The sequence below is a fragment of the Notamacropus eugenii genome, chromosome 1 (assembly GCF_028372415.1).
Source record: "Notamacropus eugenii isolate mMacEug1 chromosome 1, mMacEug1.pri_v2, whole genome shotgun sequence".
NCBI lineage: Eukaryota > Metazoa > Chordata > Mammalia > Diprotodontia > Macropodidae > Notamacropus > Notamacropus eugenii.
The window spans coordinates 42295930-42314111 of record NC_092872.1 but is presented as its reverse complement, the minus strand read 5'-3'; the positions used below and the strand labels follow the sequence as shown (position 1 = coordinate 42314111).

Below are 18182 nucleotides of genomic sequence, written 5' to 3'. Positions count from 1 at the left end.
TAAAAGTAAGAATATTTCAGACGGAAATACTTCAAGTGTAAAAAAGAAGAGGTTTCTTATTGCATTAGAACAAAAATTTAATGAAATTGAATAGCATGAAACTGATCAAAGCAACTCTAAAATAGGGCAAGGTGTTGGAATGCCTGAATCTATGGTATGTAATATTATAAAGCTTGTAGGTGAAATAAAAGAAAAAGCAAAAGTTGCAGCATATTTTTGTGCTTTGAAAACAACTACAGGAAATAGAAATGTTACAGTGATAGAAATGAAGTGTCTTTTAGCTTCATAGATTAATGATTGCAATAAAAAAAATGTTCTTCTTTAGTACAATAGCCATTCAGACAAAAGTTTCAAGTTTATTTAAGGCAGTGAAAGAAAATGGAAAGGAAATAGACAGTAAATAAATTTTTACTATAAGTGTTGATTGGTTCAACTGCTCAAAATGTAACTTAAAAGTCTTTCCTGATCCCCCTAAATGCTAATGCCTTCCCTCTTGTTTATCTCTGATTTGCCCTATGTAGATCTTGTTTGTAAATAGTTGTTTTAATATCTCCTTCAGTTAGACTATGAGTTACTTAATAATAATAGCTAAGATTTAAATAACACCCAGAGTCTGGAACTTACAAAGCTTAGACTCAGGGCAAGGTGGAGGATGGTGGTGGGGGGCAGAGGACAGTGATCAGACTTCCCCTGGATCATACTACTTGTGAGATCCGAAAGTTTGCTACTCTCCAACCTGAGTCTTAAGACTCTGGAATAACACCAAACGCAATAGCCTAAGGAAGCAGCAACGGGATCTAAGATGACACAAGGTCAGACCAGATATTTCCTCCATAGATCCTAGCACTAACATTAAGTTTGAAGTCAGAAGTAGACTCAAATGAAAAAATATCCCACTATAAAAAGTGATTATGGTGATAGGGACACTCAAGACATAAACTTAGAACAATGTCTACAAGTAAAGCCTCAATGAAAAACAGAGTTTGGGCACAGTAGAAATCATAAAACAAGGTTTAAAATTTTTAAAAATGTTTTTTATAAATTAAAGGTTAGAGGAAAAAATGGAAAAGAAATGAGAGCTATAGAATAAAGAGTGGAAAAGGAATGGACAGTTTAGTAAAAGATTTACAAACTTTTGCCCAAGCAATAAAATCCCTAAAAATTATAATGGACCAAATAGAAACTAATGACTCTATGAGACAACAAGAAATTTTAAAACAAAGTCAAAAGACTGAAAAAAAAAATAGAAAAGTTTAAGATATATTAAAGCAAAAATCACTGACCTGGAAAACAGATTAAGAAAAAAATCAAGAATCACTGGACAGCTTGAAAGCCATGATTGAAGAAAGAACTAGAAATCATATTCCAAGAAACCACAAAAGAAAACTGTTCAGATCTCTTGAGGCCAAAGGGAAAAATGGAAGTAGAAATAATTCACTGGTCACCTCCTGAAATAAACCCCAAAATGAAAACCCCAAGGATAATTAAAGTAAAAATCCAGAGCTACCAGGTCAAAAATAAATACTGCTAACAGCAAGCCAGCAAGTAGGAATTCATGGACCTAGAAGCCATAGCCAACATCATAGAATACTTAATAATCACCACTATATAGGACTAGAGCTTAGAATGTGGTATTCAAAAAGCAAAGGATGGCTTACAAGCAAGAATAACTTTCCCAGCAAAATGAGTAGATTCCTACATGGGGGAAAATAGATCTTTAATGAAATAGAGGACTTCCAGGTATTCCTGATGAAAAGACCAGAATTATGTAGAAACTTTGAAGTTTAAACACAGGCGTTAAAAGAAACATAAAAGGTCAACATGAATGAACAATAATAAAAGACTAAATAAGGATAAACTGCTTAATTCACTTATGGGAAGATGATATGTGTTCCCTCAGAACCCTATCATCATCAAAAGTTACAGAGGGAGTTCAATTAGTTAAGGCTTGGGAATGGTTCTGTTATGTTTTGATGATCTTAAAGAAAAATGGAAAAGAAAGAGGAATACATTGAGGGCAGAGGGAGGGAGAAGGATAGGGAATTATCTCACATAATCAGGCTGCCAAGCAGAAGTTCATACAAACAGGGAGGGAGTAGAGAAGCAGATGACACAGCCTCCCTCTCATCTAAACTAGTCAAAGGGAAGAAGAATACATACACACACATTTCTGTTACAGAAATATTTTTTACTCAGTTGTGCCACGGGAAGAAAGGGAGAAGAAAAGGGTAGGGACAAAGAGGGAAGGTGAATTAAGGTAGACATTAATTCTAAGCGAAACAAACTCCTGTTAAGGATGTACAAAAATACTTATAGCTCTTTTTCAGTGGCAAGGAATTGGAAACTGAAGTGATACCCTCATGAAGGAATGACTGAACAAGTTATGGAATATGAATGTCACAGAATAGTATTGTGCTATGTGGTTGTGGTTTGTCCTTCATTCTCGAAGAGGACCATGACATCAAGGAGATGATGACATGATTTGCAATTTACTTTGGTTTGAGTGAGGGAGGGCTGTGCAAAGTCATCAGTCTCACTTTCTCCTCCAGAGCCATCTGGATCTCACTCAAAGTGAGAACCTGAAAAGACGTAGCTTAAAAAGGGCCAAAGTCTCCCACTGTATCCTATTGTGCTATAAGAAATGAGGAAAGCGATGGTTTAAGATAAAACTGAGAAGATTTGTACGAACTAATGCAGAGGGAAGCAAGCAGAAGCAAGAGAAGAACATATACAGTAACAACAATATAGTAAAGACAAAACTTTGAAAGACTTAGGAACTCTGATCAACATAATGACAGACCATGATTCTATAGGACTAATGATGAAACATACTATCTCTCTTTTGATAGACAGGATAGAGACTCAGAGAATGGATTGAGACATATTTTCTTTGGACATAGACAGTGTAGAGAATTTACTTTGTTTGCCTTTACATGTTTGTAACAAGAGTTTTGTTTTCTTTTTCAATGGAAGATGGGGAGGTGGGAGGGAGAGAATGTAGATTTTGGAAAAAAAATTATTAAAAAACCAGATAGATGGATCAGTGGAACAGATTAGGCATACACCATCCAAAAGCAAACAAACATAGCAGCATATAGGGTATAGTAAAAATATAGTGTATATAAAAGATCCCAGTTAGTAAGGGAAAGGCTCATTACTTGACAAAACCTATAGGGAAAATGAAAGTAGTTTGGTAGAAATGGGATATTGACCACTTTACTCTGTACAATAAGCCAAACTCTAAATAGATATATGACTTGGGTGTAAAAAATTATTAATTATTATAATTAATAGTGATTAATCATAATAAGCAAAATAATAAAAATAATACTAGCTAACATTTGTATAGGACTTAGTATATGCCAGGCACTGTGCTAAACACTTTACAATTATTATCTCATTTGATGCTCAGAACAATCCAGGGAGGTAAGTGCCATTGTTATGCCCACTTTACAGGTGAGGAAACTGAGGTAAACAGGTTCTGTGACGTGCCCAAGGTCACACAGATAGTAAGTGTCTGAGGCTGTATTTGAACTCAGGTCTTCCTAACTCCTGGTCCAGCACTCTATTCACTGAACAACCTGGAATGGCAAGGAAGAAATGACCTTTCAGATCTATAGAGGAAAAGTTCATAACTAAAGTGATAGAAATCACCAAAAAAATGGACAATTTTGATTACATATAAGTGGAAAAGTATTTTAGAAATAAATCTACTGTAGTTAAAATTAGAAGTAAAGCAGGTAACTGAAAAAGTATCTTTGCCATAAATTTCTCTGATAAATATCTCATTTCCAAGATAAATTAAGAGTTGTCTTAAATTCTTAAGACCAAGAGTCATTCTCCAATCAACAAATGATGAAAAGATACAAACAAGCAATTTTTTTTAATGTTCTACAATCACTACTATAAAACTTAGATTTTTTTCCCCTCTACCTACCCCCTATCACCCCCCTCCCTCCCCAAGACAGCATACAATTCTATATAGGATCTACACATACTTTCCTATTGAATATGTTTTCACTATAGTCATGCTGTGTAGAAGAACTAAAATAAATGGAAGAAATCATACAACAAATCAAAGCATAATACAAACACACACACACACACACACACAAATGATCTGCTACATTCTGGGAATGAATTCCATAGTTCTTTCTCTGAGTGTGAAAGGCATTTTGCCTTAGAAGACCATTGGGAATTTTTTTTTAAGTTCTTGTGTTGTTACAAAGTTCCAAGTCTACCAGAAAAAACTCTCGCACACTGTGGTTGTTGCTGTGCACAAAGTTCTCCTGGTTCTGCTCCTTTTGCTCAGCATCAGATCATATAAGTCTTTCCAGGCCTCTCTGAAGTCTTCTTGTTCATCATTTCTTATGGCACAATAGTATTCCATTACATTCATATACCATAATTTATTCAGCCATTCCCCAATTGATGGGTATTCCCTTGATTTCCAGTTTTTGGCAACTACAAAGAGTGCTTGCTATAAACATTTTTGTACATGTGGGATTCTTTCCCATTTTTATGATCTCTTGGGGATACAGTCCTAGAAATGATATGGCTGGGTCAAAGGGTATGCACATTTTTGTAGCCCTTTGGGCATAGTTCCAAATCGCTCTCCAGAATGATTGGATCAGCTCACAACTTCACCAACAATGAATTAGTGTTCCAACTCTCCAACATCCTCTCCAACATTTATCATTTTCCTGTTCTGTCATGTTTGCCAATCTAATAGGTGTGATGTGGTACCTCAGAGTTGTTTTGATTTGCATCTCTCTAATCCAAAGTAATTTAGAGCATATTTTCATATGATTATAGATAGCCTTAATTTCTTCCTCTGAAAATTTCCGAACAGGCAATTTTCAAAGGATTAAATCCAAGCTACCCTTTGGGCCATGTCTAAATATGTGTGTTTCATTGTACATCTTGAGTCCATTGCTTGTCTTTCCGGAAATGGGTGGCGTTCTTCATCACCAGGCCTCAGGAATTACAGCTGATCAGTGTGTGATTAGAGTTCTTACATCTTTCAAAAACTTTCAAAAACTTTTACAGTGTTGCTGTTATGTACAAATTGTTTTCCTTGTTCTGATCACTTCACTTTGCATTAGTTCACGTAAAATTTCACAGGTTTCTTTGAAGCTATCCTCTTAATTATTTTAAACTCGGGTATTTCTAAACGTAATAAATGTGATTTTAAAGATACTTACGAATATCACTTTTGAAAGACTTTCAGTCTTTAATACCCTTTAATACTTTCAGTACTTAATACCCTCATTAAGGATGGCCATGATATACGAGTAGATTATTATGGAATTTCCTGCATCATACTATTTAGTTTAAATTTTTTTTTATTCTGAATTTAACAAACACAAAAGAAAGTGGATATGTTCAAGACAGAACGGACAAAGAGATGTGTACATGAATCTGTGGGTCTCTGTTATGTACAGACTGCTAAAAAGTATTTTTAATACTTGTCTGTGCTTCTCTCTGGCCTTCTTTCTATTCTCTTCTTGGCATTAAAAAAAGATGCCTAAAAATTCCCTTTTTTCCTTTTGGCTACCTTATTTCTATTCTCCCTTTCCCTGCTACCTCTCCCAACCTCCCAATCTGGAAGCTTTTAAACAAAACTTTTAAAACAACTACACATGACCCCACAAAAATATCACATTGGCTATGGAAGTCTTATTCTCCATCTTGAGTCCTTTACTACTCTGTACTTTTACATTTCAAAAGGTAGGCAGCATGATTAATTATCAGTTGATTGTAATAATTGTTTTTAATTGCTTAAAGAGAATATAACCTCTGTTGAAATGAGCTTTTGAGTGATGTTTTGATTAATATAAACTCCCTAAAGCAGCAGAGTAAGAAGTTAAGGGGACTTGAGGTCTGTACCTGCCTTCACTGCTGCCAAATGACCTTTCCAGTTGTCTTACAATTTATTCCCCTCTGAGAACCCTCCTATCTGGCTGCACTGGTCTGCTTCCTTTCACACGATGCTCCATCCCCCAACTTGATGACGAGGTACCGTTACCCATGCCTAGAAGGCTTTCTCTCCTCATCTCTACCTCTTGGTTTTTCTGGTTTCCTTCAAGATTTAGCTCAAATTCCATCTTCTACAAGAGGCCTCTTCTGGTTCCCCCAACTATTAGTATCCTCCCCTCTGAGGTTACCTCCCATCTATTCTGTATAATGTATGTGTTTGATTATTTACATGTTGTGACCCTGATGGAACGTAAACTCCTTGAGGGCAGTGATATTTTTGCCTTTCTATCTTCAGTGCTTATAACACACAGTGATTGTCAACAAACACAACATATAATTTTTTAAAATTTATTTTTATTTATTTTTAACACAGTTTATAACAGATAAAGCAATTCAAACTTTTGGTTAGGTGATACATCTTTTTAAAGCATTTACAGTATGGACCACAAAAGAATTTTTTTTTTTAAACATTAACCAACTGAGACACAGATAATATTTATGTTGCTAACTTCACAAGCTCTTGACCTACTTGTCTCCACAGTATTACTAAGAGTTAAAGGACCCTAACTTAATGTTCTTGGTCTAAAGTCCTATGCCTAATAGCTTAATTTTAGACACCCTCGCGATGTTTCCCTTCCCATAATCTATAATTAAAGAGATCTGGTATTAAGCTTACAAACCTTTTGACTATAGGAAATTGCCACCAATAGTAAGGACATTGCAGGGATGCAATATCTCCCCAACTTCACGTCAACCCCAGGCAGGATTAGACTATCCACTTGCATTCAGTCAGGCTTAAAGTCTGCCAGGTGTCAGTGGGAAAATTGAGTCAGGAGAATCCCACCTCAGTCCATGTTGAACAGCTGTTCTCCCACCCTTCCCTTGAGATCACCTATGCAGTTCATACCAGCATCTCATCAGCTTACTGGCATCATGTATTGGAGGCTCAGATGGCCTTTCTTGCTTCCCATACCTGGAGTTAGACTCAGAAGAACAGTCACTTGATAGTCCCATAGCATCTAAAAATAGCAAGTTCCAATAACTAGGTTTCAAATATGATTATAGTTTCACTTTGGCTAAGGAACATCTTTCGAGGCAAGTCCTATGTGGCTTACATGTCTTTCTACACATGTTCCAGTTCCTGATTAAATGGCAATCATAAAATCGAATTTACCATTAAAACCTTGACTTTTCCATCAATGCCAAATTTTACCCGAGGTTGCCTCCCTCTTGGAAATTTAGACTGAAATTCTTTTCTCCAAACTAAAGATATCATTGATTTATTCTCAGTAATTAATTCAGTCTGTCATTTTAATACTAATTGCTTTTACCTCACTTAGTGACATGTCCAATTTTTCTCCCCATCACTCCCCTCCCTCCCTGCCCCACTTCCTAAAACCTTGCATTCTGATTAATCCTTCCCTCACTGTACCCTCCCCTCCAACACACCCCACAACTTTCCTATCCCCATCTTCTCTCTCTTCTTGCAGGGCAAGATGAATTTCCATACCCCTATCCTTGTAGTTCTTATTTCCTGATTATATGCAATAAAAATTCTCAACATTCGTTTCTAATACTTTGAATTCCAACATCTCTCCCTCCCCCCTCCCTCCCCAGCCCCAATGAGAAAGGAAGCAATTCAATACAGACTAAATGTGTTGTTTTGCAAGACTTCCATAGTAATCATGTTGTGTAATTCTAATTATATTGCCCTCTGACCTACCCTATCCCCCCTTGTTTTTCCCCTCTACAATTGACCTTGTCCCTTCTCAAAAGTGTTTATTTCTAGTGACCCCCTTCTCCTATTTGCCCTCCCTTCTTACATTCCCCTCGCTCCACTTGTCGCCTTCTCTCCTACTTTCCTGTGGTGTAATAAATTTTCATATCAAATTTGGTGAGCATGTTATTCCTTCCTTCAGCCACATGTGGGGAGAGTAGCTTTATTTTCCTCCCCCTTCCCTTGTCCCTTATCTCCTCCATTGAATAAGATTTTTCTTAACTCTTTTATGAGTTATAGCTTGCACTATTCCATTACTCCCTTTCTCTTCCCAGAATTTTCCTCCTTCACCCCTTAATTTTTATTTTATTTTATTTTATTTTTGTGTGTGTATTTGTGTATGTGGATATCCTCTCTTCTGATATAACACACCCTGTACTCTTTATCTATCTATGTGTATGTGTGTGTGTGTGTGTGTGTGTGTATGTACAATCTCTCCTACTACCCAAATACTGAGAAAAGATTCAAGAGTTAAAAATATTTTCTTTCCATGTTGTAATGTAAACAGTTCAGCTTTAGAGAGTCTTTTATGATTTTTCTTTTCTGTTTACCTTTTCATGCTTCTCTTAACTCTTGTCTTGGGACATCAGATTTTTAAATACAGATCTGGTCTTTCCTTCAACATGAAATCTTGAAAGTCATCTATATCACTGAATGACCATTTTTTCCCCTTGAAGTATTATATTCAGTTTGCTGGGTAGGTGATTCTTGGTTTCAATTCCAGTTCCTTTAACTTCTGAAATATCCCATTCTAAGCCCTTTGATTGCTTAATGTTGAAAATGCCAGATCCTGTGTTATCCTGATTGTATTTCCACAGTACTTAAATTGTCTCTTTCTAGCTGCTTGCAGTATTTTCTCCTTGATCTGGGAACTCTGAAATTTGGCCACAATATTCCTAGGAGTTTCTCTGTTCGGGTTTCTTTTAGGAGGTGACCGATGAATTCTTTAAATATCCATTTTGCCCTCTGATTCTATAACATCAGGGCAGTTTTCCTTGAGAATTTCATGGAAGATAATGTCTAGGCTCTTTTTTTGATCATGGCTTTCAGGTAGTCCAATAATTTTTAAATTATTTCTCCTGGATCTATTTTCCAGGTCAATTGTTTTTCCAATGAGTTCTTTCACCTTATCTTCTATTTTTTCAAACTTTTGGTTTTGTTTACTAACTTCTTGGTTTATCTCATAGTCATTCATTTCCCTGGACTCAATTCTCTCTTTCAACGAATTATTTTGTTCAGTGAGCTTTTGAACCTTCTCCTCCATTTGGCTAATTCTTCTTTTTAAAACCTCCTTCTCCTCATTGGGTTTTTGGACCTCTTTTTCCAATTGAGTTAGCCTTTTTTTAAAGCTGTTATTTTCCTCAGCATTTTTTTGGTTTTCCTTTAGTAAGCCGCTAACTTGTTTTCTAAGGTCTTCTATTGCCTGAGCCAAGAGTAAATCCCCTTTGGAGGCAGAGGCCTTGACTTCCTCTGACAGTATGCCTTGTTCTTATTCATTGGAAAGGATGGGGGGAGACACCTGTTCCCCAAGAAAGTTAACCTTCTATGGTCTTATTTTTTTCCCTTACTTGACTTTTCAGTCTCCTCTTCACACCCACCTTGCCTCCAGTTCTGGCCAGCCAGTGCTTGGGGGCTGAGATTCAAATGCTCCTCCCAAGCCTCAGGGTAGGGGCGGGACTGCTATTCAGTGTGAGATTAAGTTCAGCTGCTCAGGTGGGGGCAGGGCCGCTACACAGGGTTCAGTTCCTTCAGGGGGTTTACAAGAAGATCTTCAACAATGGATGCGGGCTACTGCCTGCTTTGGGAGCCCTTGTCCGCTGCTGCCTCTGTTGCTGCCTCCGCTGCTGCCTCTGTTGCTGCCTCTGCTGCTGCCTCTGTTGCTGCCTCCGCTGCTGCCTCCCAAGGGGGCCTGAGTTATGGGGACACCCCGCTCCCCTCTCAGCCAGCCAAAAAGACCCTCTCACTGACCTTTGGCACCTGTGGGTTGAAGGACCTGCGCTGCCACTGGAGATTCTGTCCCTGAAGCCTTCTCGGACCTGCTCCTCTGGGTACCACATGACCAAGGCAGGGTTGGGCTCTCCTCTGAGTCCAGTGCACAACAGACCTTTCCTGTTGGTTTTTCAGGTCTCTCTGGAACAGAAATCTCCTCTGCTCCGTTGTTCTGTGGCTTCTGCTGCTCTAGAATTTGTTGGAAGTTCTTCTTTACAGGTATTTTATGGGCTGTGGGGTAGGAGCTAATCATCTGTGTATCTTTCTACTCTGCCATCTCGGCTCCTCCCCTCTTAACATATAATTTTTGACTGACTGAGTGATATAGCTTGGCTTCTAAAGAGGATACACAGAAAATGAAACTGGAGATCGTATCTATGATCAAGCATCATTTTCATGTTCTTACAAGTTTGCAGTTTAATAAATGAAAAGGGGTTTAACTCAAATAGTTCCCAATTAAAATACAGGGATACAAGAGTGGGTTTCCTCCCCTTAAGGAAAAGGAGTGTGTGGACTTAGCTTCTTTATCTGGCCTAAAGTTGAATGAGAAAGAAATCTTATAAGGTCATCTCCAAATTTCACATTTAGTTACTCACCCAATTCCGAGCCCTAAGGAGGTAACCTATAAGCGTTTTCAGTCTCCAGGGAATGTTGGTCTCAATAAATAAAAGTAGGATGAAGAACAAAAAGCCAGAGACAATCAGTGAGGTCATAAACCTTCCAATTCCTGGAGTTTTCCATGCATAGAAATTATCTTCATAGTTTATATCTGGGAATATTGAAAGGAATTATGTTCATTTTAAAATCCTGAGGTTCTTTCAACATATTTAGTTACTGTAAAAGATTTCCATGTCATTTTCCAAAGAGGGACCTAAATGAGAGAGCAAGGCAAGTCATTCACCGTAGATACCTTAATTCACCACTATGCCACCTTCATTCTCCCTGATCTGTAAGGAACATTCAATACAATGATGCCGGGATTGGTCCATGGAAGAGGTAAATGTTTAGTAAAGGGTTTCAGACTATGTACAACGAAGTTAATATTAGGTTTCTGAAAGGGAAGGATACCCAAACTTCCATTATCTCTTTTCTACCATTGCAATACCTTGTTCAGTAGTCTTGTTCATAGCAAAGTTCTTTGCATTTTACTCTTTCATAGTGTTCCAAAGCTAAAATATGAACTGAAGACTTCCCAAGGTTAATATTAGAGCTTAACAGTACCATCATTAACAATATTTCCAAGCTACTACCATAATAGTAAATAAAGCAGATTCTGTAGGACTCTTAAAGTGCTTATGAGTGGTAATGAAGATGGTAACTTGTAATACCCAACTACTACTGGTAGGCAGCTCCAACAGCAAAAGTTCATTAACATTCTTATTTTCCTTTCTGTCTAGTTTGCACAATGTTAAGAGAAAATGTCATAGTTTTTGCCTTTTTCAGATTCAGTCTTTTGGACAACGAGGACACTGGCAAGTTTATCATTTTTCTAAAATGCTCAGCCTTGTCCTAGAGGCCTGAAAGGATTAATATGCTTTGATTTTTTAGAAAACCTTCTTCTCAGTATCCAGGAGGGCATATTGCCTTGTGAAAAGCTGTTTAATAAATGTTGAATTGAGTTGTTCCATGAGCCTTTGACCACTATGAATTTACTTTGTGTCTTCTCATGGGGCCCAATGTGCTTCACAGAAGTTTTCCCCCATTGTAAAAGTTACTCCTGCATTGACAGTAGTCCCTGATGAGTCTACTCCTTTAGAGGAGAGAGAAACAAGTTTCACCAGAACCTTCAAACTCTTTTCCTAAATAAGCAGTAAAGAGAAGGGATTGCTTCCATTGGCTATGGTCAGAGTGGGGAATGGGTGGGCTGGATGGATACTCACGTGCCATTTTACAATGAAGGGCTGCAGTGGTAGAGGAGGTACAGTATTTCCTGGCCTCAAAGTTGTTGTAGAAACTGCTAAGGCACATTCCTAAGCAGTGGTTAGGTAGCAGGAGGAATATTTTATCCAGAAGTTTAGAGAGTTTTTTCAATTTTAATGCTATGAAGGAAAATTGTATAGATTAAGTCATTTTGTAGTCCTTGATTCTTTGTGTATATTTTAATTTTTGACTACTTTCTTTTTAAGACACCTTCCTACTGTGACATGACTTCAGCTGGATCTCTTTCTATCTCCCTATTCCTTCTCTGGTTCCTCTTCTCTCATTCCCTGAACCATCTTCTTTATACTTTGAAACATTATTTACTATTGTTGCTTCAAGCATCACCTCTATGTAGATGGCTTTAAAATTTGTACCTCCAGTCCTGACCTGCTTCAAGCCTGTTGGATATTTCTTCTCTGATATCTTCCTGTCATCTCAAATCCAACATGTAAAAAAATGAAATCATCATTTCTCCCTCAAAATCTGTTTTTACTTCTGACTTCCTTCTGTCTATCACTGTTAATATGATCCTCTCAGTTTCATAGCTTGAAATTTCACTGTTCTTTCTAATCTTAGCCTTAAAACCAGGAATTATTTCTAGCCCTTGCACTACATTAGGTATACTCCTAGGTTTTCTTAGAGTTTCCTCATCACATTTGCATAATAAAATTCCAAGGGAAAAATGCCAACACAATCTCCAAATATTGACCTCAAGATGTTTTCTGTAAGTGACGTGCCTAGGAAATGTGATTTCAGTATGAAGAGGTTGCTGCATATATCACAATAACCTGCATTCCTAAACCAACACTAGCATCTCTGGTTTAGTCCTATGATCTAACTTTTGTGAAGCATAAACTTTACTTGACGTTAAGGGACTTGTTTGCTCCATGATGTTCCCTTATTGAGCTGATTATTATTTACTTGCGTTTTATTACCCTCGAGAAAGGACTTAGTAGGAGTTTGTAGGAAGGAAGTAAATGCAGATGTCCTCACCCTTGAAGCTTGTGACATAGAGGATGATTAAGGTTATAATGCCGGAGAAAAAGTTGAACATGATGAGTCTTATGAAGGCAGTGGCACCTGCCTTGAAGAGGAAGCTCATTAGATACATGAGTGGAATGATGGACCAGCCATACAACATTAATATTAGCAGTGCATCAGCAGAGTGGTTGTCCTCAGTGAAAGCTTCTATATTAAGGATTTTGAACAGGCCCTGGAGGAAAGAGACACAGTTTTTAGAGAAGAGGTGATCAAAGACAAAAAGAAATTAGCCCAGAATAACAAAATGAGATATTAACCCCCGAAACCTTGGGGCAGCAAAGGGGTAAATCTATGGGGATCTAGTCCTAGATAAGGTCACTTCTGTTTCTGTGAACCACAAGGAAGTGAACTTCCTATTACTGAGGAAAGGTAAAAAAAAGAGCACCTAACTTGTATTTATTAGCCTCAGAAACTGGAGGTTGCTGAATCAGTTTCTAGATATTATTGGCCAAAGAGAAAACTTGTGGTATGTAGGAGAATCCATTCCAACACATAATACTCACTACTCACCAGCAGCAGCAAACAGGGAATGAAGAAGACAATGAGATCCCACAACAGAGAAGACAGCCAGAAATGAATAACATAGACTCCACTGACAAACTGGATGTGCTTTGACTTTATGACTCTTTCACTAACTGCCATGATGGAAAATGTACTGGCCAATGAGCTCATGCCATAGAGCATATTGATAGCAATGTCAAATCCCTCATGGCCCCTGCAAGAGATGGGATATATAGAGGAGACACATCATATCCTTAGGTAGTAGGGAAAAAGAATTTCTATTAGCTGCTATGTTCCAGAACATAACATGTAAAGAGAATTTTTTAAAATAGCTGCATATGGTAAAGTACGGGGAGGTTTGACAAACTCAACGAGAAGAAAAGGAAAGCTACACATACCAGTAATATTCCTCCTTTGCAGATTGGCTGGCAGTTCGAGTCTGAGGATGATTAGATACAGCAATGGAAGCTTGTGGGCCAGAAAGCAACTTGAACAGAATATTGTCTACCACTATGACTGCCAGGGCAGGAGTGTGGTATCCCTGATTGTTGAACCAAGTGGTGATTAACATGTGATATACATATTGTTTGAAGGAAATTGCTACAAGACAGTTCTCATTAAAGCCTTTACTCTCGCCTGCAAGTAAAAGCAGTTCATCTTCCATGTTTTCTAGGAAAAGAAAGCAAAATCGTTCATTTAGACAATACACATTTACCTTAGTGGAACTGGAAACAAAGTAGTCCATCAACTGAGGAAGAATAAAACACTATGTTTGAGACTGTAGGTAAGATGGCTGTCCAACATTGACTTCTCATGGCCCTTGACAACTCCAGTTTCAAAGTGAGACATAGGTCTCACTTCCTAAGAGGGTAATTTGTAAGACAGAAGGGAGAGCTGCTTCACTTTCATTTTGTCTTTTCTGTCAAGAAAAATTACTCGAATTAGAAAGAGGAAAAAAAGACCAATATGGAGTTTATACCCATGATGGATAAGAGAATATAAGAGCAATTACCTGTTCCTTAAAATCATCTGGTCCAGATCAACTACATTCTAAGACGCTGACAGAGCTGGTAGGTGTGAGGCGGAACCTGAGAGTTGTTTGAATTTGCACTTCTCCTTTTTAGTGATTTGGGGCATTTTTTCTCGTGTTTGTTGGCAATTTGCTTTTCTTTTTTGAGAACTGCCTATGTATATTGCTTTCGTTCTTATCTATGTGAATTCAATCTTTATATAGCTTAGATATTAGACTTAACAGAGAAAATTGTTTCTAAGATTTTCCCCTCAGTTTTCTTGTTAAATTAAAACTGCATTTTGTTTGTGCAGAAGTTTTTTGCTTTTTTGTGTAATAAAATTGTCTGTTTCTTTTTCTTCTGCAATCTCCTCAATTCTATGCTTAGTCAAGAGCTCTTTCCCTATATAGCAATCTAAAAGCTAATGCCTTCTCTATACCCTTCATTTGTTTATGTTGTGATCTTTTATAGAAAGTCATGCATCTATTCAGAGATTAATGTAGTAGATTCAACAGATAGTACTATTACAGATAGAACTAATCTATATATAGAATTAATATCTAGTTCAATAGCCTAAACTTAATTTCTGCAAGACTACCTTCCAATTTTTCCAGTATTTTTTGACAATTAGTGAGTTACCACAGGCATTAGGGTCTCAGGGTTTATCAAATATTCTGTTATTGTACTCATTTTCTTCACTAACTTATATGCTTAATCTATTCCACAGATCAATTTTTCTATTTCCTAAATAGTACCAAATAGTTTTGATGATTATTTCTTCATAAAATAGTTTGAGATCCAATAATGGCATGACCCTTCCCCCCTACTTCTTTTTTTGGGGGAGGATTATTTTTCTGAAGATACTTGATCCTTTGTTTGTCCAAATTAAACGTTATTACTTGTTTTAGTACATGAAATGACAATTTGGTAGTTTGAGTGGTATGACATTGAACAATGTAATTTTTATTATATAGGTACTGCTCAACCATAAGCAATTCATATTTCTCCAAATATTAAGGTCTTTGTTTCTAGAAAGTATTTGGTAGTAGTATTCATATAATTTTGTGTGTCTTTAACTGTAATTCTTAAACATTTTATACATTCTGTTGTTGCTTTGAATGGAATTTTCTCTTTCCAGCTCTTCCTTTTGGATTTTGTTGGTAATACACAGAAAAGCCAACAATATATGTTGGTTTATTTTAAAACCTGCTCCTTTGCTGAATTTATTGTTTAAATTAATTTCATTCAATCTCTCAGGCTTTCTAGAACTTCCTATCATCTGTAAACAACAAAAATTTTGCATCTTATATTCTTATCTTTATTCCCTCAATTCCTTTTTCTTTTGTCTTATTGCAATAGTGGACATTAGTAGAACTATGCCAAATAATAACAGCAATAAACAACCTCCTTTTTTTGCCCTGATATGCCTCTACTAGCTCTCCTTTACAAATAAAGTTGGCTCTTGATTTTAAACAGATGCTATTTGAAATACTAATTAAATATTTATAGTAGATAACAATACATATATATGTAATATATAACGTGGTGTTAGATGATGTCAAAACCTTTTTCTATATCTATTGGTAAAATCAATGTGATTTCTACTAATTTTTTAAGTTAACATAATCAATTGTCCACATTTTTCTTATTTTCAAACCAACCCTACATTTTTGATATAAGTTCGACATTTTGAATATGTTGCTGTATCTTCTTTTCTAATATTGTATCCAGGATTTCTGTATAATTATTCAATAGAGATATAGGTCTACTTTGTCCCCCGTCTTTGCTTCTTTTACCCTGGTTTTGCTATCAAGATCTTTTCTGTATCATTAAAGAAAATGGATAGGAGCCTGATACTCTTAGTTTTTCCTAACAGTTAATGTAATTTTAGAATTCATTGTATTTTGAGCGCTTGATAGAATTCACTTATAAATTAATTTGCTGCTTTTTTCCTCTTTTATTTTTGCTTTGGAATCCTATTTATGGCTTGTTGAATTTCTTTTTTTTTTGAGATTTGATTATTTACATCCTTTATTTTTCTCAGTCTTTTTATTCTTAATACTTTTGTAATTATTCATTCGTTTCAATTGTCAGTTGTCAATTTTGTTGGCATATAATTGAGAAAATATTTCTAATAATTTCTTTTTTCAATTTTAATATTGGCAATTTGTTTTTCCTTTCAAAACTTCAGATAGCACATACTTTATTTCATTAATTTTTTAAAAAAATTACTGATTTATTTATCAATTCTTTTTTATCATTTAAAATTTTATTAATCTCTTATTTCATTTTGAGAATTCCTATCTTTGTCTTTAGTTGCAGTTTTTTGATTTATTACATTTCTAGCTTTTTAGGGGCATGGATCCATTCTTTCTCTTTTGTGGATGAAAGTGTTTATAGATGCAAATTTCTTCCTAAGGACTACTTTGGAAGCATCCCTATAGTTTTGGTATTTAGTCTCACTGTTGATTTTTCCTTTGCTGAAATTATCTATTATTTTTAGAAAGAAAAAATTTAGATAAACATTTATTAAGCATACTGTATCAGGCATTCTGCCAACTTCTGGAATGGTAAATAAAAAGCAAAGAAGATAGTCCCTGCCCTAAAGAAACTTTTATTCTCATAGGACAAGAAAACAAATAATGGGGAGCTAGATGACAAAGTGGGGGATATGCATATGGTGGCATGATGTGGAGATATCTGGGTAGTGGCATGGAGGCTTATTCTGGGGAAAATAAGGAAATGGCTCATCTATTAGAGGTTATGGGCTCTGGGCCAGAGTACAATATTGTAACTGGGGAAAGATGGTCTAAGAGTGGGTAGTTTGGTGTGAAGATTATTTGTTCTTTGATCATTAATTTTTTAGGATTAAATTATTTAGTCTAGATTTAAGTTTGAACACTTTTTATATGATCCTTTATTTTGATGTTTATTTCATTATACTAAATAAAGGCTGTATTTAGTGTTTCTGCTTCTATGCAATTATTTCTGAGATTTTTATGACTAACACATGGTCATTTCTTGTAAAGGTGTCACAGACATGTGAGTTTTATGTATGTTCCTTTTATTCCTATTCATTAATTTTCAAACATCAAGAAAATCTAATGTCTAAAATCTGCTTAGGTCTTTCATTTCTATCTTGCTTATCTTTTTGTAAGACTTATCTAGATTTAAAAGAAGCATGTTGGAAATCCTCAACCAAAATAATCTTGCTATCTATTTTAATAATTTAATTATTTTCCTTTAATTACTCAGAAATTAAACCATTCAATTACATATTAAATATTGACATTATGTAATTGTCTGTGGTGCCTTTAAGCATAATGCGATTTTCTTGTTGATCTCTTTTAACTATGCTTATTTTTACTATTTCCTTGGAGAGACATTTGCTACCCCTGCTTTTTAAAGTTTTCCTGGAGCACATTAAATTCTACTCTAAAATGAAAAGAAGCTTCATTATATATATCTGTGAATTTTTAGGTTTCAAGTATTTCTTGTATAGCACATACTCTGCGGCTACTCTCCCCAAATCCATTTGCACTAATAAATCAAGTCCTCATACAGCAGCTACCTGCTTACTCAGAATTCTAGGAAGAGTCTTCGTTTTCTAATGCTATGTTTTACAAAGCCTTATAGATATGCTTCCCTCAATGACTATTATCTAGACAATTCACTTTTAGAAAAGGGTATTTGCTAACTTTTGAATACTATATAGTAAGAAAAATTGGCACAAAATATCCTCCACAAAATTTATGATAGCCACACATCAGGACACACAAAGCTCAGGGCAGAGAAGACTCAAACTAAGAGAACATATGACAAAAATGTAACTTATAGCTCCTAGAAATCCCTTTTCCCCTTTTGTGGGGTACTCATACAGTTCTCCTTGGGTGAGACATAGCTTTTCTGAGGGGTTCCTTGTAGAATATTGGATTTACTTTTTCTCATTTTGTTCAGTCTGTCCT

General features: G+C 36.1%; 1 protein-coding gene across 3 annotated transcripts in view; it reads right to left on the bottom strand.

Moving 5' to 3' along the window:
- Positions 1–18182, bottom strand: part of LOC140497038 (phospholipid-transporting ATPase ABCA3-like) — a 243056-nt gene that overhangs the window by 14252 nt on the left and 210622 nt on the right. For all 3 annotated transcript variants that reach the window (XM_072597544.1, XM_072597554.1, XM_072597562.1), the window contains 5 exons: positions 13606–13876; positions 13217–13421; positions 12659–12878; positions 11626–11784; positions 10342–10514 (listed from right to left, as the gene is read on the bottom strand). In XM_072597544.1, the coding sequence (XP_072453645.1) occupies positions 10342–10514; positions 11626–11784; positions 12659–12878; positions 13217–13421; positions 13606–13876 (1028 nt within the window). The remainder of the gene's footprint in view (positions 1–10341; positions 10515–11625; positions 11785–12658; positions 12879–13216; positions 13422–13605; positions 13877–18182) is intronic.